The sequence below is a fragment of the Anabrus simplex genome, chromosome 1 (genome assembly GCF_040414725.1).
Source record: "Anabrus simplex isolate iqAnaSimp1 chromosome 1, ASM4041472v1, whole genome shotgun sequence".
Classification (NCBI taxonomy): Eukaryota; Metazoa; Arthropoda; class Insecta; order Orthoptera; family Tettigoniidae; genus Anabrus; species Anabrus simplex.
In genome coordinates this window covers 1,698,756,328-1,698,784,062 of record NC_090265.1, presented here as the reverse complement: position 1 = coordinate 1,698,784,062, position 27,735 = coordinate 1,698,756,328, and the positions used below count along the sequence as shown (strand labels likewise).

The following is a 27,735-nucleotide window of genomic DNA, read 5'->3' as shown; positions in this document are numbered from 1 at the left end:
TATTCAGATTGGATGATTTTCAGATTGTCAGGAATTTCTTCCAAAATCCAGCATTGTGTCTCAACAGCTAGGTTTGGCTTTGGATAACCAAAAAAAACTGACTTTGTAAAGAAAAAAATGATTATCATCCTCCACTTACAGGCTGGCTGAAGACAAAAAATACACTACACATAAAGATTAATGGCTTTACGAAGTAACACTTGGAATATAACTTAAAGCTCTAAACAACATTTTTAAAATTCCAAAAAGGAATTGTGAAATTAAAGTCTACACAATTCTAAAAACAATTACTGTAATATTTAATGCAAAACAAACTTTGGTTGGTAATCTTCAACTAAAGTGACAATTTTTGTTTTCCATTTTTGAACACACCCAGCACTCACATCATTGGATCCCCCGCACATTTTATTCCACACTATCTTGTGACTGTTTCTAAAACTTCCCAACCATCCATTAGAAATCCTTCAACTCAAAATTGTTGTGGTGTTCAGCAAATTCTTTAGTTTTGGCCTGGGAATGTTCTGGGATTTGGCACTCGCAAACCATTTCCATGTACAATGGTTCAATTCTTCATTGTTAATGATTTTTTTTTTTTTTTCATTGATCCATGTCCTACAATGAGATGAGAAATGTTATTTCATGCGTTTTGTACTGCCTTACTTACAAACACCCAGTCCCCAGAGAGGGAATGTCTTACAGTACCCTTTGTACATACAGTATCTGCCTACCGCACGGCAGGAATCGAAATCATACTACAATTCTGTACTGTAATTTTCGAGTATACGGTACATACTGTAAAGTCTACATACAGCAGTTTTAAGATACAGTACATCGAAAGTTTAATGAGAGTATCGTACTTGACACGTAAGGCTATACACCAAAAAGCAAATATCGCTGCCCTATTCTCCTTTATCTTAATGGCTCATCACTGCTGATAACTTGACTAATATAACCATAACAAACTAACCTCAATGTAATCATCAACAATTGATAAATAATAAAATCAAGATATTAATAATTAAGTTGGTTTTCAAGCCCAACAAGGAACCAAGGAAATAAACATTCTCTCTCACCCTCACTCAATTTAATATTATATATTTCTACCCTTATTTTCATATACACATTACTACAAGCGTATTCTCCCGGTGTTTACCTGCTGTAAATAATTCAGCTCCCTTCTTGTAATTTGCTATTACTTGTCGGACTGAAGTGAAACCATGCTGTAATAATACACTCTGGGAAATCTATTACATACGCATATACCATAAGTCAATAAGAATACACAAAGGCGAAGTCTCCAAATTGTACCAAAATCAAGACAAGACAGGGTGAAGTTACATTGATAACGAAATTTCCTTCCATTTCAACTGATTCTCATTATGTCCATACAATAGAGGAGATAACACTGCTTTCCTTTTCGGAGTAGTTCTTGCAGATTTTTTTGTTTCTTACATCCCAACTGAATTCTATATACAAGTAATGGATGGAATAAGATCATATTAAAGAAATGCTGCATTCGTCATTTCATACCAAGTACATTATAAAATGCATTTTTCGAACATGCCACAATTCTACTTACCTGGTATTATCAAAACAGATTTATAACATACATACATAATCATTATAGACTGTTATGCCTTTCAGCGTTCAGTCTGCAAGCCTCTGTGAATTTACTAAACATCGCCACAATCCTCTATTTGCAACTAGTACTGTGGCCTCATTTAGTTCTATAACTCTTATCTTTAAATAGTTAGAAACTGAGTCTAACCATCGTCGTCTTGGTCTACCTCTACTTTTCTTACTTCCATAACAGAGTCCATTATTCTCCTAGGTAACCTATCCTCCTCCATTCGCCTCACGTGACCCCACCACCGAAGCCGTCTTATGCATTAAAGCTTCATCCATAGAGTTCATTCCTAAATTAGCCTTTATCTCCTCATTCTGAATACCCTCCTGCCATTGTTCCCACCTGTTTGTACCAGCAATCATTCTCGCTACTTTCATGTCTGTTACTTCTAACTTATGAATAAGATATCCTGAGTCCACCCAGCTTTCGCTCCTGTAAAGCAAGGTCGATCTGAAAACAGACCGATGTAAAAGTTTTGTCTGGGAACTGACTTCTTTCTTACAGAATACTGTTGATCGCAACTGCAAGCTTACCTCATTAGCTTTACTACTCTCTCTCTCTCTCTTTATTCGTTGAGTCGATTTCGACTCTCCGTGACCCCACGAACTAAAATACGCCAATTTTTTCTGTCCTGTACTGCCTCCCAAAGATTTTCCAAGCTCAAATTTAGTACTTCTGTGATCCATCTCATTCTTTGTCACCCTCTTCTCGTTGTGACTTCGATCTTCCCCAGCATTAAGGTCTTTTCTAATGAATTGTGTCTTCTCATAATGTGTCGAAAGTAGCTTAGTTTTTGTTTCAGGATTAGGCCATCCAAGGAACACTCTGGTTTTATTTCCTGTAAAACTGACCTATTTGTTCTCTTCGCAGTCCATGGGACTCTCAGGATTTTCCTCCAACACCACAATTCAAAGGAGTCTATTCTACGGCGTTCAGCTTTTCTTATGGTCCAGGTCTCACATCCGTACATCACAACTGGAAAAACCATAGCCCTTACAATACAGATCTTTGTTGTTAATGTTATGTCTCTACTCCTTAAGATATTGTCAAGACTGGTCATTGCCTTTCTACCATGTAGCAATTGTCTTTAGATTTCGTGGCTACAGGCACTTCATCAGCAGAAATCTGCAAGGCAAGATAGTTGAAAACGGAGACTACCTCCATTATTTCTCCTCCTACATGCCATGAATTGACAGGTGTAGTTGCCATAATTTTTGTTTTCTTGACATTCAACATTAGTCCAGCCTCTGAACTTTCTTCTTTCACTTTCAGTAAGAGGGTTTTTAAGTCGTCTTCATTTTCTGCCATAGGATAGCATCATCTGTGTATCTCAGGTTGTTTTTATTTAACCCCACTATTTTGATTCCTCTTTCTTCTTCATCTTACCCCACATTCCTCATAATGTGTTCTGCACACAGATTAAAAAGGTAAGGTGACAATATACAGCCATGCCATACTCCTTTCTGAATCTTGAACCATTTACGTGTTCCATATATGGTTCTCACCGTAGCTTCTTGGTCATAGTATCAGTTCCATATGAGGTTAATGATATGATCTGGTACTTCCATGTGTTTTAGTACTTTCCATAATTCATTATGATCGACACAGTCAAAGGCTTTAGCATAATCAATAAGGCAGAGATACACATCTTTCTGGAATTGTCTTGCTTTCTCCATTATCCATCGGATGTTGGCAATTTGATCTCTGGTCCCTCTTCCTTTACGTGTTCATCAAGTAGCTCTCGGTCTACATACTGGCGAAGTCTATTTTGTAAGATTTTAAGCATGACTTTGCTAGCATGTGAGATAAGTGCAATTCTTCGGTGATTCAAGCATTCTTTAGAATTTCCCCTCTTTGGAATTGGAATGAATACTGAACTTTTCCAGTCTTTTGGCCACTGTTGGGTTTTCCATATTTGCTGACATATGGAATGCATATGGAACTTCCACAGCACTATCTCCAATTACTTCGAACATTTCTACTGAAATTCCAACATGCCCCCTCGCTTTGTTTTTAGCAGTATTCTACAGGGCGCATTTAACTTCACTTTCTAAAATATCTGGTTCTGGTTCTAACGGCACATGAACTTCATTATCAATAATACACAGTTCTTTCTTATACAGATCTTCTACATATTCCATCGATCTTTCCTTAATGTCCTCTGCTTCTGTTAGATCTTTACCATTTTTATCTTTTACCATTCCAATTTTTGCCTGGAATTTTCCTTTGACATCCTTAATTTTCTTGTAGAGATCCCTCATCTTCCCTGTTATTTTCTTCAACTTCTTGGCATTGATCATTAAGGAAAATATTATCTCTTCTGGCTAATTTTCAAAACTCTGCATTTAATTCAAACATTGCTGATCTATTCCCTTTGATTTTTGCTTTCCTTCAATCTTCTGCAAATTGCAGTGCCTCACCCGATAACCATTTGGCCTTCTTGTTATTCTTTTTCTTGGGAATGTGTTTTTCTGCTGCCTCCTTGACAGCAGAGGATACTTCTGTCCACAGCTCTTCAGGGCTTTTGTCTTCTACCTGTAATGCATAAAATCTGTTCCTGATTTCTACTGTATAATCACAAGAAATTCTTCCAAGGTCATATCTGTACGATGAGGTGGCTTTGGCTGTTTTCCTCAACTATAACCGGAATTTTGCAATTAAGAGTTCATGGTCTGATCCACAATCAGCTCCTGGTCTTGTTGAAGTTGACTGAATAGCACTCTTCCACCTACTATTACAAATTATGTAATAAATTCGATTCTGGTATTGGCCGTCTGGTGAAGTCCAAATGTAGAGATGTCATTTGGGTAGCTGGAATAGTTTGTTGGTAATAACCAGTGAATTGTCTTGGCAGAATTCTAGGAGTCTCTGCCCTGCTTCATTTCTTGTACCAAGACCAAATTTCCCTGTTACACCATCTACAATTTGGTTTCCCACTTCGGCATTCCAGTCTCCAACTATGAACACGACATCCTTTTTTGGTTTACATAAAATCAGCTTCATGGTCCATATCGCACTTAAACAGATTCACAACTAATTATTTTTTATTTTCCACCTTGTCGATACACTAAATTGCTTAAGGCAACTTATTGGTTAAAAGTTGTACATGTTTCGTATATTATCAATATCTTCAGCCACATAACATTGTTCAGATGAAACATTCATATATTGACAAAGTATCAATGTTTTAAGGACACTTCCTCTAAAACACTGTGTGTTTACAATAGACAGTGTATTTTCGTATGATCAAACTACGGACTGTGAAGGAATAGAATCTATTTCATTTAATTTCAAGCTAATGAACCAAATCAGTTTACGAATGAAAGGCTTTTCTTTTCAAGTGATTGAGTTGAAATTGCACAGAAACTTAAAAAAAAAAATTCTGTGTGTGATAATTTCAAACTTTTTCAAGTGTCATATTTTTTTTAAAGTCAATTTTATTGACATCTGACAACACAAAATTACGAGTGATTCTTTAGTTCAACATTCAAATCTGTTAATTTATATTCAAGAAACTCTTTTTGTGTCCCAGGTACAAATGTGTACAGTCTTAGGTCATTCTCTGTGCAACCAAATCGCAACGCTCACATTCCTACGTTATCTCGATCTTCTAGACATTGTATGGATAGGCATAGATATCAAGGATAATTTAATAAAAAACCACTAATTCAATACTTACTACGTTTAATGTGGTTATTATCTACATGATTTTATGTAGACTTATTTGGTCAGGTACATGTTTCACCCATTATTTTGGGCATCTACAGCCTGTAAACAACCTTTAGGTCAAGGTTTGGGATGTTTTTAACCAATATATACACTATATACACTATATACAATATATACATTATATACAATATATACAAACATTAACGAACTCTTAAGATGGGTAACATAAGTTAATACAGTTAAGTTTTTTGGTCCTAATCTATCTAATATGAAAAATGTCCAAAACTAAAATGGATCTTCTTTTCGGTAAAGAGGATTACATATCGGGGTTTATGTGACCCCTATATCATATTAAGTTCTTGACGTACTGTGTCTGGTGACAGGATGTGTCGTCAACAATAAGTGGAGATTTGAACTGATTGTTGCTTGTAGGTTGGTCAAGATTGAAAATATAAATTTAAATTAAATGTGTTTTAACTTGGCAGTTCTATTCTGGTTAACTTAAAATGTTCAAAAATAAAAATAAAATGAAACGGATCTTTTTTTTTTTTTTTTAAATCATAAGTCTTGAGAAAGGGTGATATTAAAACTGGGGCTTATTTGAGCCACGATTTTCATTTTCATGTTCTTGACGTAACTAATATTTAAATGTGTTGTCATGCACAAGTGGAGATTTAAAAAGCCGATTGTTGTAGGTAGACTGGTCAAATACGTTGTGAATGAAACTGTTAGCGTCTTGACTTTGGGTCTCATGTAACGTCAAGGAATTGACAAGAGTACAATATTAAGCTGTTTCATAGTTTTAGGCTGCTGCTTAATTGAGAAGAAACATCCTAGACACTTGATACAGTCTTGTGTGAAAATTGTTCCCGTTGATGTGTTGCTTGGTCTTTGGGAGGGATCTTAAGAATATCTGTAATGAAGTAGAAAAATAATTTTGAATTAAAAATTTAGAGTACGCATTGTGATAAAATGTATTAAATTAACACCTCTTAACTGTAAAATGACTTATTTGTTCAATTAATACTAGATGGACCTGTCTGTTCCGGCAGCGCCTGTCTTATCACCATTTCTACTCCTGGTGTTGTACTGGTGCGGTAATGGAGGGGCGGGGCATGGAGGGAGAGTGGGGGTAGGCTGGTCTATGGGCGTGTGTGCTGTTGCTGGAGGGGAGTTTCTAGAAGCGATATGGGCGGGTTTAACTTTTAACTTTTGTATATATTGTATATAGTGTATATATTGGTATGTTTATATTGGTTAAAAAGGTCCCAAACCTTGACCTAAAGGTTGTTTACAGGCTGAAGATGCCCAAAATAATGGGTGAAACATGTACCTGACCAAATAAGTCTACATAAAATCATGTAGATAATAACCACATTAAACGTGGAAAGTATTGAATTAGGTGGTTTTTTATTAAATTATCCTTGATATCTATGCCTAACGTCATCTTCAATACGCAACAATAATGAGAGTTGTTACTTGTAATCGTATGGATATTCGAGAACTTCAAGAATTTCCATCGTGGGAGGAATCGTGGTTCCATGGTGCAGAGAGGAGACTGATGGCAGTACAAGGAGAGCAGCCAGATTTCGAGTACATCACCAGCTTGGATGAGGAAAGAACCTTTACCTGTATATCTGCTGTATGAAGGTGATATAACTTCGAACTTTGTTAATAAATTCAGAATTTTAACAAACTTAAGAATCATTTCAAGAAACACTATCTTCCTCTGTAAGCACTTCAATCAGAAATGGTACACGCCCTGCGTCTAGTTTCATGCTCGTCAAAGCACTGTATTTACTGTTACAATACGGTACCGGTATTAATGAGGATACATCTGAACGTAGTTTAAAATTATTCATAGTAGTATACGAGTAATATCTTATTAGAAATTAGCGTGCTTATTTTATTATTGTAAAATGTTTGTGTAGTATAGTAGAAGTATCTGTAGAAAATCTTTTAATAAAATTCTGTTATAATTAGGATAGGCTTAACTGCATTTTAGAATTGTGTAATTCTTGTGTATTCCTTTCGGTATTCAGTAATTAACAGCAGTTTTTATCCTGTTAGGGTGTTGTAGGATAAAGGATAAAAATAGAATACGACTAAGTACTGTAGTATTGTAGTGTAGTCGTACATTAATTACCTTATTGTCTTGTGATCTTTGAGTACTATCCTACACAATATTCTCCTCCATACATTTAAAAAAAAAATTGCATATAAGTTACTTTATTTTTCCTTTTCTTTTCATTTTTACCCGCAAAGAATGGCTAAGGAGTGCAAGTGTGCGAACTGTGGGTGTGGCGAGGCATTGAGGGGCATGGGGGAGGATTTCCAATTAACAATGTCCATGCCATCCAATACAGCAACACTTAAAACATGGATGGAACACTAAATACCTGTAGGTAAAGAATAAAAGCCTTTCCTATTTATATAGGAATCCGGGTCATTTCCTGGTATGTCAATTTTTATGTGAGAGAAATCGATGGCCCCAATAACACCTGGAAACCCTTTTTTTCTGAAATGTAGTTCACTGTCCATTTTTTCAACTTCTGTAGGCCAGGTGATTATTTGGGCTGATAGATAGATTGCTCAAAATCAGAACAGCTCTTTGGAGCACCCTGTGTAAAGAGCAGTGGTGACATCAAATCTGTCAGCAACATCTCTCAAACTTACAGTGTGATGCCCCATGAACCACAGAAATATGAGAACCTGAAATTAGCAGTGCATATGTATTATGCCAAAGATGAATAAAATACATGTATAGGCATTTTGCTGAGAAATGAATGCACAAAGTGTAGTCAACTATAAATTTCCACTGCTGACCTGACTTATAGCTGATAGTTTTCCATACTGCCCATAGTGCCTTTTAAACTGAGGAGTTTGCTGAAACCAAGGCCCTACACCGCTGGGTGCACAGTAGCATGTGACTGGGGAAGAGCTGTCCATGCGCATATCGCTATGTTGCGGGCACTCCACAGCTCGCCAAGGAGACCGTAGTATGGAATTCATGCATTAACTTCAATTACGCACAAATGAAAACACCTGTCGACAGGTTATTTGTATGCCTGCGATACAGGATAACACGGTAAGAAAAGATGTTCATTAGATGCATCCAAAATAGAATGTTAAAAAGGTGCCGCTTTAGAAAGGAGAAGCAGAAGATACGTACGGAAATGTTTCATTCCAAGCATCAGGGAAACTTACCTATTCCCAGGTCCTAATTCATTAATAATAAATGGCACAGCCTCCGACTAACGTGAATACACGCAATAAATACATGGGAATCAAAACGGTAATAACACGGAAATGATACTTATGCATACAAACTGAACACATTTGCATTGTTATTGAACAAAATCTCCACAAATCATTTGGATAGCTCGCCTATAAGTAACAGATGCAATAAAACAACATTATAATAATTTCGTGTGGCTATTTCTAGCCAAGTGCAGCCCTTGTAAGGCAGACCCTCCGATGAGGGTGGGCGGCATCTGCCATGTGTAGGTAACTGCGTGTTATTGTGGTGGAGGATAGTGTTATGTATGAGTTGCAGGGATGTTGGGGACAGCACAAACACCTAGCCTCCGACCCAGCCGGGAATCGAACCCGGAACCCTCTGAACCGAAGGCCAGTACGCTGACCATTCAGCTGAGTCGGACATAAAACAATATTTAGAAAACTGGATAAGAAGACTTCAAAATACACTACTAATGATAGTAAATATATACCTACGTAGATAAACACATCTTAAATTTAGAGAACACACTCCAAAAACAGAAAAAACATTGTATACCAGTACATTAAATTAATACTCTTCAAGAAAGAATATGTAGATCACATTAGGCCTACTACGTAGGGGTATAATGATCATGTTTGTAACTGATTTGTTTGCATATTCGGAATAGACACATGCAATTAAATCCTACACTCAGCAGTTAAGCTTTCATGAAAATACCAAGACATTTTCAAATCACAGCAGTTTAGAACTTCAGTATGATTTCCAGATCATGAGGAGAAAAACAGTCTTTTACCTATGACTTAGGAGAATGGAGAACATCAGTAATCCATCAAGTATTTCAATATCTACAGTTTTTACAAACAGTTGTATCAAAAGCAAGAATCTGTAATATTGGCAAACAGAAAACCTGTGAAATAGTATCTTATCTTTCTGATGAGTAATCACAGCAGGTATTATTCAGTACTATGAACAGATTGTTGAAAAGCTACATGACTGCAGAAATCTGTAAAAAATAAAGCTATGCCCAGTGTTCACCACAAGTAACTTTACTTACTTTACTAATTTACTTTTCTAATTTCCATCTGAATGACATTTTTCTTTTAAATTATTTCCAGGATGTGAAATAGTACATCAGGATGAGTATACCTTCAATTATGATTTCTATATGGTTTGGAAAATAGCTATCTAAAATCTACTGAGATATACTGAGATTTTTATGTTTTGTGGGGCTTTCTGCACTAAAATAATTGTGTCCAGATGAAATGCACTGTGATCTATGGTGTTATTCTGTTGATTTGTCTCTAAAATCTCACTTCCTTTTGAAAATCCTACAGGGAGCATTTTCAGTCTGAAAAAAATTAAAAAGCATAGGCCTATTGGGTCTACCATAAGCAAAACCTTATCACTGATTTAAAAAAAAAAAAAAGAAGTAACAGCCTACGATATCTAATCCAAATTACTTGAACTACAAGTACCTTTTTTAAATGATCTGGAAAGTCAAGCAGTGTTGGCACTGCATCATCTCAGATCAAAAATTAGGTGTATGGCTTTTCAGGCGTTTGCTCTATTAACCAGCATTTCGTCTTAGGTCTGACACTAGACTCGTCAGAGTGGGATGTGTCAGACCCTACCCACTTATGCTGGGGTGTATGCAGGTGAACTTATCAGAAGCCTCTTATGTGGCACAGTCTGATAACTGCATACGGGAGATAAAACTCCACAATGGAATTAATGCCCGCCTAGCAATTCCAAATGGTAATTCTAAATTCCCATGGAGGGAATTAGATATTTTTCCACCAATAGAGCATATCAAAAATCAGATCAAAAATTAGGTGTATGGCTTTTCAGGCGTTTGCTCTATTAACCAGCATTTCGTCTTAGGTCTGACACTAGACTCGTCAGAGTGGGATGTGTCAGACCCTACCCACTTATGCTGGGGTGTATGCAGGTGAACTGGAATTGCTAGGCGGGCATTAATTCCATTGTGGAGTTTTATCTCCCGTATGCAGTTATCAGACTGTGCCACATAAGAGGCTTCTGATAAGTTCACCTGCATACACCCCAGCATAAGTGGGTAGGGTCTGACACATCCCACTCTGACGAGTCTAGTGTCAGACCTAAGACGAAATGCTGGTTAATAGAGCAAACGCCTGAAAAGCCATACACCTAATTTTTGATCTGATTTTTGATATGCTCTATTGGTGGAAAAATATCTAATTCCCTCCATGGGAATTTAGAATTACCATTTGGAATTGCTAGGCGGGCATTAATTCCATTGTGGAGTTTTATCTCCCGTATGCAGTTATCAGACTGTGCCACATAAGAGGCTTCTGATAAGTTCACCTGCATACACCCCAGCATAAGTGGGTAGGGTCTGACACATCCCACTCTGACGAGTCTAGTGTCAGACCTAAGACGAAATGCTGGTTAATAGAGCAAATGCCTGAAAAGCCATACACCTAATTTTTGATCTGATTTTTGATATGCTCTATTGGTGGAAAAATATCTAATTCCCTCCATGGGAATTTAGAATTACCACTGCATCATCTTTCAGAATTTTGTTCCCTACAGATTGCCAAAAACTTACTTCTGTGAAGTGAACTGAACATAGTCTATGCGAATAAGTTGGAACAAACTTGTCTCTTTTAACAGCAACAAGCCACTTTGACAGAAGTTCAGGCTTATTCAATAGAAATCTGTAAGCAATATGTCTAAAAATAATAGCCATGTATTCGAAATCAAAGAAATGTATATATTTCTATCTCCTCCTTTTTCTCCCAACCATTCCTGGTACAATGACAGAACATTCTCCCAGTGATTTATCACAATATATTCTTCTGCTTCATAAATAGAACCTCATGTGATGTATTTCAGAACAGAGTAGTGGAGCCAGCAATCATCCACATTTCACTACATTATTTTACATTTTGAAAATATTCTTCCTGAAAAAACTCATTACACTAGTGCTACTCTACCTCACAATTCTAAATGTACCTAACAATGAAAAGAATACCTAGCTTACTGTAGTTTAAGTATCTTTGAATTAAATATATTTTTAACAGTTGGTTAAATTTAAGAGAGGAAAAATATATCATTTAGGTTGCAAAATTCCCTCTCATACTATTCTCATCCTAAATACCAATATTAGACCTACTGATTTTATAAACTCAAACTGAAAGGAGATTTTCTGAGCACAAATTAAAATTGAAAATGTGTTCTAACTTTTCTATTACAGGAACATTATGATTCACATGAGGAAGAAGACAAATGAGCTTGAATATTAAGCATATATGAATATAACAGTTAAATAGGTAGTTTGATTAGTGTTTTCTAGTGCAAAGTAGGAGTCAGCCTACTCAAACTTCTCTGGAACAGCATATTTAACAATTCTGTTATTATAAAGCAGATGTGAAAACATGGATAATGATATCAATAAATCATTTTTCTGATAATTGTTAATAATCTGAAGCCATAATTTGACCTAAAAATAGATGGGTTTACCAGGCTTTATCAATCATATTTTTTGGATTCTAGGCCCATGTTTATCGAAATTTTAATATGGGTACACATTTTTTAAGAACAAAATGTGCACTTTTTCAGAATATCTGTTTAGTTCTTAAGAATTGCCCCTAATGAAATAAAAAACACCAAGAACAAGAAGCCTAAACATTGAGAATGCAACGTCCATGCATCTCTGAATCCACCACTCTGTAGCCCATTCTCGATTATGGTAATTTTATGACATCTCAATTTCTACTCACTTGTGAAAAGAAATACCAGATCCTTTCTGATACCGATTAGTGCAACTGAAAGCTGTACAAGAGGTCACCATCGTGAATATTTCTCCTTTCCGCACTTACGGCTTCACTTAGGCCTACTCTCCTTTAATATCGCCAATCAATGTAAGTCACAATTAAATTAGAATCTAGCGGGTTCCACCTTTTCAATACAAAATACAATGTTGTTGGATGGTATTTACAACATTATTTATTTCAGAACATGTTTCGGTGTTCAATTTTTGACACCATCCTCAGCTGCTCAGAAAGTGCGAAAAAACTTGGCAATCTAAACATTAAACAACATATTGTCATACGTAACTCCTTAATATACATATATACAAACAATAGAATATTGCACTAGTTAAATCCTAAAACATCTACAGTAAATTATGCTATATTAAAACTCTAATATGTAACGAGAGAATTCTTGCAAGTCATAAATATAAAATTTCTAGTCTGTTTGATGAGTTGTCTTCACATTCCTTAATGTCTGTGATTTTGTACTATCATACTATCGAATTCAAATGCGAACTTAAGCTTGAGGATTTAAAATTGTATGCAGTCCATTTGATGTTAAAATGTTCATTTCATGTATATAATGACCACTTAGATGGATTAAAATCTCGTTATATACAATATGATTGTTAAAACTGGGCCGTCTTCTTAAATTTATTAAGTACAAAAACTTCGTATTTTTAATGCTGTATGCGTGGTTGGAACTGTAATTTCATTTGTCCTACAGTTGTTAGGCGGACATTTCTTCTCAGTTCAATAGAACCCTGCAATAATGAAACCCAATGTTAAGAGAAAAGCGGGAATATTGATAAAGAAAACTAATTGAATCTAACTGTTGATACGTCTGACTCACCTCTAAAGCTGTGTAATTCGCGTGACGGCTGCGGCGCGATGAGTGTGTCTGCTAGTATCTTGTGCTCTGTAATGAAGCGCAGGGAAGGAAAAGTAGGGGCGGCAAAGGGGAAGTTTCTAGAACGTCGAACTTTTTGGGAGAGAGTCCGGGGGGCGTTGTGGACGAAGACAGTAGTAAGCAAAGTTGTTATGTAGAGTTTGGAATATGCTCGAATTTTCTGGAATTTTTAACTTGTTAAGTAATAGAATCAAACAATCAAATAAAATCTTGGGTTTTTCCGAGATTTCATTCAAATTCAGGTTAGCGTTATAGTATTGGTCTAGATGTATTAGACATGCCTCCGTAATGTCAAGCTTCTGTCCCTTAGACAGTGTTTCCATGATCTCGAGGTCTTTATCTATGTCTGTGAATTTATGTTTGTACTCATGGATATGCTGGCCTACCGCTGAGAATCTGTGATATTTTACAGCGTTAAGGTGTTCCTGATACCTGACATTAAAGCTACGCCCAGTTTGCCCTATGTATCCGCTTCCACAGTCCCTACATTCGAACCTATATACCCCTGATTTCGAATATGGATTGACTTTGTTGACAACCGAAACATTATGTAAAACTGTTGTACTTCTATTATCTGTCTTGAATGCGATCCTAATGTTACGTTTCCTGAAAATATTCGTAATTCTGTATACATCTTTATTAAACGTGAAGGTTGCAATTTCCTTAGCTTCTATTTTCTTTTTCATCAGACTCGTGTGAGGGCGATATTTGAATTTGCTTATTATTCGTTCTATAAAATTCTCTTTAAAACCATTAACTCTAGCCATAGCTCGAATGATGTTCAGTCACTTGTCCAGGTTTTGTTTGGACATTGCTATACTAAAAGCGCGATTCACCAAGCTGTTATAGGTCGCGCATTTATGAGCTAAGGGGTGTATAGAATCATTACGTATTGTAACTGCAGTTTGTGTGGGTTTTCTGTAAATACTAAAAGAAAATGAAGAAGCGTGTCTATTAATCTTTAGGTCTAGATAATTAATGGATTTTTCTATTTCGGATTCTAAAGTAAATTTTATATCCGTATCTATTGTGTTAAGATTATTAAGAGTCGTAGAGGCGTTGGTTATGCGTTCATCCAAGATAACAAACGCATCGTCTACATACCTAGACCAAAATAGAACATTCTTGAATTTTTCATTATTAATTATTTGTGTGTCCTCTAGAAAATCTAAATAAATTTCTGCCAAAATTCCTGAGGCCAGAGACCTCATTGCAAGGCTGTTTTGTTTATAAATGATCTGGTCGAAAGTGAAATAGTTGTTATTGATCAACAATTTTAAAACCATCATGAATTCATGAATTTCAAGCTTGCTTAAGTGACTGTATTTTTTCAAATTTTTGGCAATAATGGGGAGCAATTTATTAGTTTTGATATTAGGAAACATATTTACTATATCAAAAGAATGTATTGTGTGGTGATCTTGTAATCGAAATTTAATTAACTCTTTAGTGAATTCTACGGCATTCTTTACGGATTTATTTGCAGTGAATCTGTAATGTTGTTTTAAGAATTTTTGAATATACTGCGCTAATTTCTAAAGGGGGCTAGGTCTGTAATTGATAATTGGCCTAATGGGGACTCCGGCCTTGTGGATTTTTGGCAGTGCTTTAGCGATAGGAAGGCCGGGGTTCATGCTAATTAATTTCTGCTTCTCATATTCATTAAAGAGGAAAGAAGATGTCTTCAATGTTTGCTTCAATTGCTTCTGCAATGACTGAGTCGGGTCCTTCTTAATAATAGAAAAAGAGTCATCATTAAAAAGTTTTTTGTTTTTTGGATGTAATCAGCTTTATGCATGATAACGGTTACGTTGCCTTTATCTGCTTTAGTGACTATAAGCTCTTCGTTTTTTATTTTCTTTTTAAGTTCAAATATTTGTTTCCTATCCTTGAAAGAATCTTTAGGGATGACAAACTTATTATTATTATTATTAATATTATTATTATTATTAGCATTATTACTATTATTATTAACCGTTTTGTTCAGCTGTTTCTTTACTTCTATTCTGACTTCATCCTGTAAGTCGAGTGGTAATTTTCCGAGTGCGATTTCTGTTTCTATAATCAGATTTTTAGTTACTTTAACTTGATTGAAGGTCGGCCAATTATGTTTAGGACCTTTCTCAAGGATAAGTCTTTCCTCTTCGTTCAAGTTGCCATTGGAAGTTAAAGTAAAAGTAAAGTTAAAGCTAAAGTAACTAAAAATCTGATTATAGAAACAGAAATTGCACTCGGAAAATTACCACTCGACTTACAGGATGAAGTCAGAATAGAAGTAAAGAAACAGCTGAACAAAACGGTTAATAATAATAGTAATAATGCTAATAATAATAATAATAATAATAATAATAATAATAATAATAATAATAATAATAATAATAATATTAATAATAATAATAAGTTTGTCATCCCTAAAGACTCTTTCAAGGATAGGAAACAAATATTTGAACTTAAAAAAAACAAAAAAAAACGAAGAGCTTATAGTCACTAAAGCAGATAAAGGCAACGTAACTGTTATCATGCATAAAGCTGATTACATCCAAAAAACAAAAAACTTTTTTAATGATGACTCTTTTTCTATTATTAAGAAGGACCCGACTCAGTCATTGCAGAAGCAATTGAAACAAACATTGAAGACATCTTCTTTCCTCTTTAATGAATATGAGAAGCAGAAATTAATTAGCATGAACCCCGGCCTTCCTATCGCTAAAGCACTGCCAAAAATCCACAAGACCAGAGTCCCCATTAGGCCAATTATCAATTACAGACCTAGCCTCCTTTATAAATTAGCGCAGTATATTCAAAAATTCTTAAAACAACATTACAGATTCACTGCAAATAAATCCGTAAAGAATGCCGTAGAATTCACTAAAGAGTTAATTAAATTTTGATTACAGGATCACCACACAATACATTCTTTTGATATAGTAAATATGTTTCCTAATATCAAAACTAATAAATTGCTCCCCATTATTGCCAAAAATTTGAAAAAATACAGTCACTTAAGCAAGCTTGAAATTCATGAATTCATGATGGTTTTAAAATTGTTGATCAATAACAACTATTTCACTTTCGACCAGATCATTTATAAACAAAACAGCCTTGCAATGAGGTCTCTGGCCTCAGGAATTTTGGCAGAAATTTATTTAGATTTTCTAGAGGACACACAAATAATTAATAATGAAAAATTCAAGAATGTTCTATTTTGGTCTAGGTATGTAGACGATGCGTTTGTTATCTTGGATGAACGCATAACCAACGCCTCTACGACTCTTAATAATCTTAACACAATAGATACGGATATAAAATTTACTTTAGAATCCGAAATAGAAAAATCCATTAATTATCTAGACCTAAAGATTAATAGACACGCTTCTTCATTTTCTTTTAGTATTTACAGAAAACCCACACAAACTGCAGTTACAATACGTAATGATTCTATACACCCCTTAGCTCATAAATGCGCGACCTATAACAGCTTGGTGAATCGCGCTTTTAGTATAGCAATGTCCAAACAAAACCTGGACAAGTGACTGAACATCATTCGAGCTATGGCTAGAGTTAATGGTTTTAAAGAGAATTTTATAGAACGAATAATAAGCAAATTCAAATATCGCCCTCACACGAGTCTGATGAAAAAGAAAATAGAAGCTAAGGAAATTGCAACCTTCACGTTTAATAAAGATGTATACAGAATTACGAATATTTTCAGGAAACGTAACATTAGGATCGCATTCAAGACAGATAATAGAAGTACAACAGTTTTACATAATGTTTCGGTTGTCAACAAAGTCAATCCATATTCGAAATCAGGGGTATATAGGTTCGAATGTAGGGACTGTGGAAGCGGATACATAGGGCAAACTGGGCGTAGCTTTAATGTCAGGTATCAGGAACACCTTAACGCTGTAAAATATCACAGATTCTCAGCGGTAGGCCAGCATATCCATGGGTAGAAACATAAATTCACAGACAGAGATAAAGACCTCGAGATCATGGAAACACTGTCTAAGGGACAGAAGCTTGACATTACGGAGGCATGTCTAATACATCTAGACCAATACTATAACGCTAACCTGAATTTGAATGAAATCTCGGAAAAACCCAAGATTTTATTTGATTGTTTGATTCTATTACTTAACAAGTTAAAAATTCCAGAAAATTCGAGCATATTCCAAACTCTACATAACAACTTTGCTTACTACTGTCTTCGTCCACAACGCACCCCGGACTCTCTCCCAAAACGTTCGACGTTCTAGAAACTTCCCCTTTGCCGCCCCTACTTTTCCTTCCCTGCGCTTCATTACAGAGCACAAGATACTAGCAGACACACTCATCGCGCCGCAGCCGTCACGCGAATTACACAGCTTTAGAGGTGGGTCAGACGTATCAACAGTTAGATTCAATTAGTTTTCTTTATCAATATTCCCGCTTTTCTCTTAACATTGGGTTTCATTATTGCAGGGTTCTATTGAACTGAGAAGAAATGTCCGCCTAACAACTATAGGACAAACGAAATTACAGTTCCAACCACGCATACAGCATTAAAAATACGAAGTTTTTGTACTTAATAAATTTAAGAAGACGGCCCAGTTTTAACAATCATATTGTATATAACGAGATTTTAATCCATCTAAGTGGTTATTATATACATGAAATGAACATTTTAACATCAAATGGACTGCATACAATTTTAAATCCTCAAGCTTAAGTTCGCATTTGAATTCGATAGTATGATAGTACAAAATCACAGACATTAAGGAATGTGAAGACAACTCATCAAACAGACGAGAAATTTTATATTTATGACTTGCAAGAATTCTCTTGTTACATATTAGAGTTTTAATATAGCATAATTTACTGTAGATGTTTTAGGATTTAACTAGTGCAATATTCTATTGTTTGTATATATGTATATTAAGGAGTTACGTATGACAATATGTTGTTTAATGTTTAGATTGCCAAGTTTTCTCGCACTTTCTGAGCAGCTGATGATGGTGTCAAAAATTGAACACCGAAACATGTTCTGAAATAAATAATGTTGTAAATACCATCCAACAACATTGTATTTTGTATTGAAAAGGTGGAACCCGCTAGATTCTAATTTAATTGTGATCTCAGTTCAATACGGACCATAAGATGAAGTTCCTTACGTTTAATCAATGTAAGCTCGCACTTATCACTAAAAGTTGCCAATACTACAAATTATCACTTTATCACATAACACAACCACAGATCCGCTAATCGATAGGAATCACCATGAAAAACACACAAGAAACTGTAAACATGACCACGTGTTAACCATGCATTCAAAACTGAAGTGCCGCAACATGGCGATGCGCGAAGATATTAAATTTTTCGCATAGCACCAGTGCGCTCTGTGAGTCTAGATAAGTAATATTAAAGTCTTTGGCTGAAACTGCTCATCAATATTCACAGCAACTGCTCAAGTTACCCAAAATTGTTATAAAAATGAATCATCTTCATACTGAGGGACTGTTTGTTCTGAAAATATAAAAGTACAAGCAATAAGTCTATGATCCTTTTCACCAGAATTTAATCATGGTGTAAACACATAAGAATTAGAAAATTTATTTTCCAAATGGGGTATTTTCTTACTTCCTTCTGTCATGACCTCATTCTACATTTGAATGAATGCACATATTTTTGGAAATGATTGAAGATATCCTTTGCTCAGCTTTTCCATTCTTTTCCCCCCTTCCCACAAATGAATATTTTCCCCGGTTATTATGCCATTGGCGTAACCTTATTTTAAACTTGTGATCAAACCTACCTCTATAAACACCTTCAGTCTTCAACCTCTTTCCATTATACTCCCAAGCACTACTTCCCCCTGTATATGCCAGGTACATACCCCACATTGTTACTCTCAACCTCCTTTCTGTCAAAATTTCCCTCCCAAGTTTCCTTAACATGATACTAACACTGCTGGTCATTCTGTGGTCCCCATCTCATACCTAACCTGCTTTCCTCTGTACCCACTCCAATTCTTTCTTTACTCCAGTGAGCTCTTACAAGTATTAAATATGCCATCTCTTTTATACCCCTGCTTGTTCCTTTTAATATCTGCATTGCAATGTGCAGTGACCTGAATGCTTTATTAACTACATACCTTACATGTCTTCCCCAGTGTGATTTACCACTGCCTAATTTGACCCAGTATCTATAATTATCTTCAAAATTCACCTTCTCTCCCTCCCGTTTAGCAATTATGCTTGACTCCTTTCAACATAAATTTTCAACTCATTTTTCTGAGTCCAGATACAGTATGTATTTTGTCGAGATCCTCCTGCAATATTTTAAACTCATCTAAACAATTCACTTCTCTATAGACAACTTGCAAGTTCAATCCTTCTTGTATATTGTTCACAAAAATTACAAAAATGTAAAGGCGCCAGTTTATTGCCCGCTCCTATACCCCTCCCCACTTTCTGAGGTTCTGTTAATGACCCATCTGCCTCCTATCCATCCTATTTTTCTCATTTTCTTGATAAGTATCATGGTATACTCTGTGAAAAGCTTTAGACAAGTCTACTGCTATACAATCCAACTGTTCACTCTTGTCTAAAACCTCTGACACATCCTGAGCTCTCCTATCTCCCATTTTAGATCTGAAATTTTATTTTTTACCCCCTTCTGTGTTTTAATATAGCTATACATATTTCTCCCCCTGTCCTTACTCTCCACTGTGCTTACTCTCAAGGAAATCCTTCACCTCCTTTTTTTTCCTACCTTATTTAATTCCCTTTGTAACAATTACAGTTTCACCTTATTTCATATCCCTTTTCCAATTTTATTCCTTGTCACCCTATTTAGTCTCTTGACTCCCTATTGTAGTATGATGGGTCTTTAAATTGATGACAGTTTTAATCAGCACCTCTCTTTCCTCTTCCAGAAGTACATTTTTGAGTCCTCCCCATAGCAATTCTACATTTTCCCATCCATTTATCCTCGTTTAACATTTTTTGCAAAGTAAGATCTTATTGCTTCTGTGTCTGCCTTATCATACAACTTAACTATCTTCCTTTCTCTTTTCTCTCCTCTTGCTTCAGTGTTAATTTCTAACAATAATAATAAAAATAATAATATGTAATACTATTTGCTTTACATCCCACTAACTAATTTTATGGTTTTCGGAGGTGCCTAAGTGCTGGAATTTAGTCCCACAGGCGTCTCAGCCACTCAGCCCAGCTAATTTCTAACATCACTGCACTATGATAATTCATTCCTTCTATTAGGTACCTCTGTTTTAATAAACATTTCTTCAGGTTTGACCAGGAATACATCCAGAAAGTTATTGCCCCTTGTATTTTCCTTTACAAGTTGGGTATATCCACCCTATCAGATTAACTTGTTTGCTAAAAAGTTGGTCATGTTTCTCAGAGTTTAAATCTCCTTCCCAAACCATGTCCAAATTAGGTCACCACCAGTGATAATACTTCTACCACATTTCTCGGCCTCCATACTGTATTAGATCATTCACTAATATTACATCTCCCCTTTTCCCTAACTGCAAGGACACATCCTGAGCTCTCCTGTCTCTCATTTTAGGTATAGAATCTTATTTTTTACCCCCCTTCTGTGTTTTAATATAGCTGTACATATTTCTCCATGCTGCCCCCCTTTCACTACCTTACTCTCAAGAAAATCTTGTGCTGTTGATGTGAAATTTAATACACAAAAGTAGTGTGGGAAAGTTATAAACTACTTTTGTCTCTTACAGACACACACCAGCAACATATTATAGACGAGGAAAGAGCCACAAACCTGCATCTGAAATATTCATGCACAACGGAGACTACATTCAATACTTAAAGTCAACGTATCAATCACAGCTGCACCTATCTACCTCCGTTCATATACTGGAATTGCTATTAACTATATGATAAACCTATCAAATATACAAGTGGATATATTTTAATATATAGTAGAACCCCCATGAGAGCACTGCCCATGAACGCAAGCACTGACATTCTTCATCTACATTGGACTTAAACATGAATATAGACATACGCAAGATGTATAAATCCATTCCAATGAAGTGATCTGAGCCATTATAAAGAATTTTAACACGCACTGTATATTTTAATATGTGATTTTAACATATGTTATGCATTTTAGAGTGTTTAATATACCTGTACTTTTTAAAAATGAGCTAATTTACACGAATTTTAGGCCTAACAACAAACTCGCTTTCAACTATCTCGATTGTACCATATAACCAATTTTTACTCTTAAACATGCCCAATTTGAATGCTTGGACATAGTGTTTCCCCACAACTTCTCCATTTGGAAAGGCAATTCAACCAATATTTTACTTATGTAAAGGTACCAATGTAAAGTCAAAGCCGGTCCTGTAAGTTATATATATATACATATATATATATATATATAACTTATATAAATAAAATTGGTATTGATAAGGTGGAACCTTTTCTTATCTATATTACATGTTAACTATCAATACAGAAAATGAAACTAATTAATCAAGATATCCAGGAAGGACATTCCAGGGAACGTTAATGGACAAGGCAAGGTTACATGCGAGGATTTACAGAAGGCAGAATTTCTTAATTTTTTTAAAGGTACCAGTACCAGGCGTGGCCTTAATGAAAGTAAGTTACAACATTTGCCTGGTGTGGAAATGGGAGACCACGGACAACCATCTTCAGGGCTGCCGACAGTGGGGGTTCGAACCCACGAAGTTCCGAATGCAAACTCACAGATGGGTGACAGTAATCTGGCTGAAAACGAGACATTTATTGAAGCTCAGCAAATTGCAATACTTGCCTGGACGGAGGTACCTATACTGATTGGTTTACATTACGATTAAAATCTTGTGAAAAAAAAGTTGTGCAATCAAGTTAAAATATTTAGTATTACAGCAAAGTCATCTCTGTACAGGCCATTAAGGCACTTGGAATGGTGGAAGGTGAAGGCTTCCACTATTCGTAATGTCGGCTTCAATATTATAGGCCTAACCTAATTATAAAGCTTGAATTGTTAGCTACCTAAATAATTTTCATTCATTTTTTTCTATGTTCATATCTAACTCATCCTCGTTACTTAAGCTTTCATCATAGAGGTCACTGTCACCATCTATAAATCACTCATTTTCCTTACTTTCCAAAATCTCAAGAAATGTAGGGTTATCTTGGCCGTGAGGGTTATAAATGAAGTGCAGATCTAACAAGTGTGCAGATTGTGTTCCGAACTCTTATTGGAACAATACTTTTAGTGCACATGACCAGAACGTCTAGTTCTCACTCTAGACCGAGAATCGTTTTCACCGGTTTGGAACCGTTACGAAACAGTTCTGAATTATGTTGGAACAGCAAGCTGGGAATACAGAACCATTCAGAACTAATTCTCATTTATGTTGGAATGCCCGTCGAGTTACCGCGCATGAGCAGATAGTTCAGAACTGATTCGGAATCATGTTGGAACAAACCTATTATGACAAGAAAAAAAAAAAAGTTAAAATTAGTCTGAGTTAACAAAATTTCAATCTGTAGCAGAGTAGGCCTACTGTATCCATCTGAATAAATGGTCCTGATATCGTAATCATAGTCAACTACAGTGAAACTCGGTTAAGAAGTTCATGCATAAGAAGTTTTCCCGCCTAAGAAGTGTGATATTCAAGGTCCCTTGATCAGTTGCATTAAGATATATGTATATTTTTCCTGTTTAAAGTGTTCTGTTGTAAATATATTTCCCGGTTAAACAGTTCAGATTTTAGAGCCCCTTGAGAAAGAAAACATCCGCTCAAAGCAGCCCGTGGTTAGAACCCTCCAGTCTCCGCGCAAGTTGCACCCTGTGTTAGACTGTTCGCGCACTCGCAGTGTGTCTCTGGTGTCACGGAACCTGTGCGGGCTTGCCAAGGCCATAAGACGTCACGCTATGACAACACGGACAACAGATGCTCACTCTCACCTTGTGGAATCTAATCGAAATCATCAGTCGAAATTTCCACTCCACCGTTCCATCTAGCGGAATAGAATCGAATGGGATTCCACGTGGGAAACATAAAGCACACAATGGATGGTTTGATAAAACTTTAATGCAGTAATTTGCAGGCCGCGACACAGTGAAGTCATTAATCGAGGTAGCCTAAACATTAATTAAAAACCGTAAAGTGTATTTGTCCACAACATTACTGTTAATCTACCACAAAATTGAATATTCTAACCTGTTTGATTTTTCATTCCTTTGCTTATTTCCTTCCAGGCATTCTCTCTTACACTGTTGTTGCAATAATACTTATGTGTCTTGTCATAGAGGAAATTACGTTTTAGAACTAAACTGATAAGATTTTCCATGTCCATTATTAGTGAGGTGAACAAAAACAACTTCTCGACTCTATACAGGAATTTTTTTTTTTTTTTGCTAGGGGCTTTACGTCGCACCGACACAGATAGGTCTTATGGCGACGATGGGATAGGAAAGGCCTAGGAGTTGGAAGGAAGCGGCCGTGGCCTTAATTAAGGTACAGCCCCAGCATTTGCCTGGTGTGAAAATGGGAAACCACGGAAAACCATCTTCAGGGCTGCCGATAGTGGGATTCGAACCTACTATCTCCCGGATGCGAGCTCACAGCCGCGCGCCTCTACGCGCACGGCTAACTCGCCCGGTCTATACAGGAAACAGCTGACTTGCCAGCTGATACACATGCCGCCAAACAGCTGGCCGAAAGATCCCGATCGTCTACGAAGTTGAACGAATGTTGATAGCCAACTGGGTGTTGGTGGGAGGCACAAAGAGGCATTGCAATACCATGTGTTGGCATAAAATTGAAAGTTTTTTAAATTTTACTTTTATACGAGCTAAACCTTGTATTATCATGTCACTCGTAATTATTACATCGCATTATTAGAACGTAGCACAAGGATGAGGAAACATGAAATAAAATTCTCGCGGGGAAAGAAACTGTTTACGTTCAGATGTGCTAGCACTGCTACTGCGCCTTTATCACTCCCACATAATACCCCAAATACTTTCCCATGCACTCATTTCTGGAACTTCAAACCTGTGTTTCTTTTCTTCATTACCTATAGCATGAAGAGGATTGAAGCAGGAAAATAAACTCAATACTGGCTTGGCCATGCGGTACTTGCGAAACGGCCAGAAACTACACCCGTTGCTGTGACAACCAGTAGGAATGCAGGGGCGATTTAGGCCTAGTTTCTAAGAATCTCTAACAATAAGTTGCCAGATTTCTCATTTGCTGCCGTTATCCTTGAAGTAGGTGTCGGGGGTGTGAGGAAGATAGAAAGCACATGCTAACAAACTGTAGTACACGTCTTGTCTTTGTGTCTTGTAAGCCTAGGCTATGGATTGCCAAGCATAGTGTAGCGTCGTAATTGGTATGAATACGAGTCAGTGAAGTTAGTTGTACTTGTAATATCAACGTACAAATGTTTTAAGTGAAAATGAGCGGAACTCAAAGGAAAGAGATCAAGCGAAAGGCACTAACAATAAAAGACAAAGTGGAGTCATCTACATTTTCCCGTGTCGCTTTGGCAAAGGAGCTGGGGATGCCGCCGTCTACTTTGAACGGCATTATAGCGAAGAAAGAAGGGATCTTTGGTTCTGCAGGGAATACTTCAGCAAATTGCAAGGAAGTTAAATCTGAAAAGTACGATGAAATAGAACAAGCTCTGGTAATATGGTTTAAACAGCAGCGAAGTTTAAACATACCTTTCAGTGGGACTATTGTGCAGGAGAAAGCCGCATGCAAATTAAGGGTACCTTTTACCACATCGAACGGGTGGCTGGACCACTTTAAAAATCGAGCCGGCATCGTTTACAAAACAATTTGTGGCAAAGCAGAGAGTGTAAGTGCGGAGGAAAGGGAAGCGTGGAAGGAAATGGTTCTGCCTGCTAAAATAAGCAAACCTTGCAATATTTTTATATAATATGTTCCCTTCTCTTATCAAATACATTTATAATACGGTATATTCAATTATTTAACTTTATCTCTAAAAATATTGTCATAATAATCGACTTTTTATATTGTGGTTTTCTGCTTGCTTCTAATAAACATACTCATGTAATAAATTGTAATCTTACCTGAATGCGAATATGCTGCAAACCTTCAGTGCGACAGCCCAGGTTAACATTTTCAGAATTAAGAAAGTGAGAGATTTCATCCTCCAGTGAAAAATCTCCTTTATCATACTTGATCTGCTGACAGACTACTCGCAAGGCATCGAACACTGGATTTTCGGGAAATGGATCAAGAAGTTTTATGGCTGAAGACAGTTTCTCAGAATTGTCTATAATAAAAAACTTGAGGAGTGCTAGAGCTTCAGAGCTAAGATGTGTGTCTTCTGACTTGACGAGAGGAACAAGTGCACTACAAGTGACAGTCAGGAATTTCGCTACAATGTGGGCACAAACAGCAAGGCACTGTTTACTGAATTGTCCTAGGAAATGGCACACAGCTGCAGTCAATGAGGTTTCATTATTTTTGTAGCTACTTTCCATGATATGTAACAGCATGTGCACAACATCACGTATGATGAAGTGGGCTAGAGACCCCAGACCATCTCTTTCCAGCTCTGAACCAAGAATGTATGTAAATGTGGAATACTGGTAGAAAGCCAGCAGTCTGTCTTCACAAGTTGGAGCAGAGTGGATGGCTAATGCTAGCTGTAACAGCATTCTTTGAATGCAAGCAGGTAACTTCTTGGACAAGAAAACCATCAGTGGAATGTCTGGAGCTGGAGATGTCTTCTGTAATCACAGGACAAACATAAATGCCATTACTGTCAATTTAGGTTTACTAGAAACTTTGAGCCTAGTCTTAAACATAACCATATGAACAGTATAAATTATTTTCTTTATGGAGCATAATGATCAAGAAGAAATAATTATTTTGACCATTTTGGTCTATTATGGTCCTATTGACTTTCATTTAATAATCTCAACAGTGAAAAAACATGTGAATTATATTACAATTAGATGAAACCACCAGGAACAACACTTACTGTGCCATAATACAAGGCTAATTACAATAGCAGAGAGCCGTACAGAAGGGTAAAAATTGGCAAGAAAATCCATGACTGCAATACAATAAAGTAAAATACCTTATTTTTGAGAGAGATCCGTCTTTTCAATGCTATATAATATACTCACTCAATTCAAAGGAATATAGAGTTATTAAACAAGTAGTAAATGTTTTGTCCTTACTTTAGGGCATCCTCAGCTACAAAAACATCTGGACAAAACTCCAACATTTGAAAAGATATACATATGAAGGTTAAAATAGTTTTCTTGAGAATGAATGAAAATCCACAGCCTGTTTCCAGTCATTCGACCTGGTCAGGAATGGAATGGATGAAGCCCTCATCTAGCAGCGAGGATAGGAATTGTGCCAGCTGCCGAAGCCTGTCTCACTCCTCTGGGGCAATGATTAATGAATGACAGATGAAATGAAATGATACTGGAGAGTGTTGCTGGAATGAAATATGACAGGGAAAACCGGAGTACCCGGAGAAAAACTTGTCCCGCCTCTGCTTTGTCAAGCACAAATCACACATGGAGTGACCAGGATTTGAACCACAGAACCCACTCGTGAGAGGCCGGCGTGCTGCTGCCTGAGCCACGGAGGCTCGTTCTCTTGAAAATATTGTCCACAATAAACTAAACACTGTTGTGCTTGAAGTCTTAAAGATTAGACACACAACACTGTGTAATAAAATTCAAAATGGCTGTGAAAGGCAAATATAATGCTGTTACTATGGAAACATGCACTTAAAAACTACTTACACAATAACAATATATTATTTATTTTAGACTATTCTTCTGAAGCACTACTTCACTTCACATTATACATCTGTTTTTTTCCTCAAGTTCTGACATTTGTCTTACCAGATTTTGTTTACCTCCAAAATATCTCGCTACCAATCTTTTGTGAGGAGTTCTCCTAGTTCAAATGATACCACTATACTTTCAAATATACCATCTTGGATGTACAAGGAATGTTAAATTTCTACTACATGAAATCTTGCCGAAATATTATCAAGACCTTTATGGACAAATCATTCCTAATGTGTGAATAGTTTTTAATTAAGTGCATGGAGATGATCCAGGAGGAGGGCTGGGCACAGAGATCAGTAAAAGGATTCAAGAGGAAACTACATTCTACCAGAATTTGAGAAACTTTGTATGGAGGAAGGAAATATCAATGAAGTGTAAAGAGGTAATGTATAAGATGTACTTCTGCCCAATACTGACATGTGTAGCAGAAACCTGGACGCTGACAAAAAAACAAGAGAATAAAATCCAGTCCAGTGAAATGAAATTTTAAGTAGTGTGATAAGAAAGACGAGAAAGGACAGGGTAAGAAATGAGTACATCAGGAAGGAAATTGGAGTGGAAAAACTTTACAGTCAAAATAGGTAAGGTAAGGGTTGTTCTGCCCAAAGGCAGGTCCGAACCTCTGCAGAAGTGTTCCTGAGCCGGGGAGGAA

At 36.4% G+C, this 27,735-nt stretch overlaps 1 protein-coding gene across 1 annotated transcript in view; it reads right to left on the bottom strand.

The window, feature by feature from the left end:
- LOC136863856 (serine-protein kinase ATM) overlaps positions 1-27,735 on the bottom strand; it is a 570,640-nt gene that overhangs the window by 184,913 nt on the left and 357,992 nt on the right. The window contains exon 30 of the mRNA XM_068226546.1: positions 25,332-25,997. Within this exon, the coding sequence (XP_068082647.1) occupies positions 25,332-25,997 (666 nt within the window). The remainder of the gene's footprint in view (positions 1-25,331; positions 25,998-27,735) is intronic.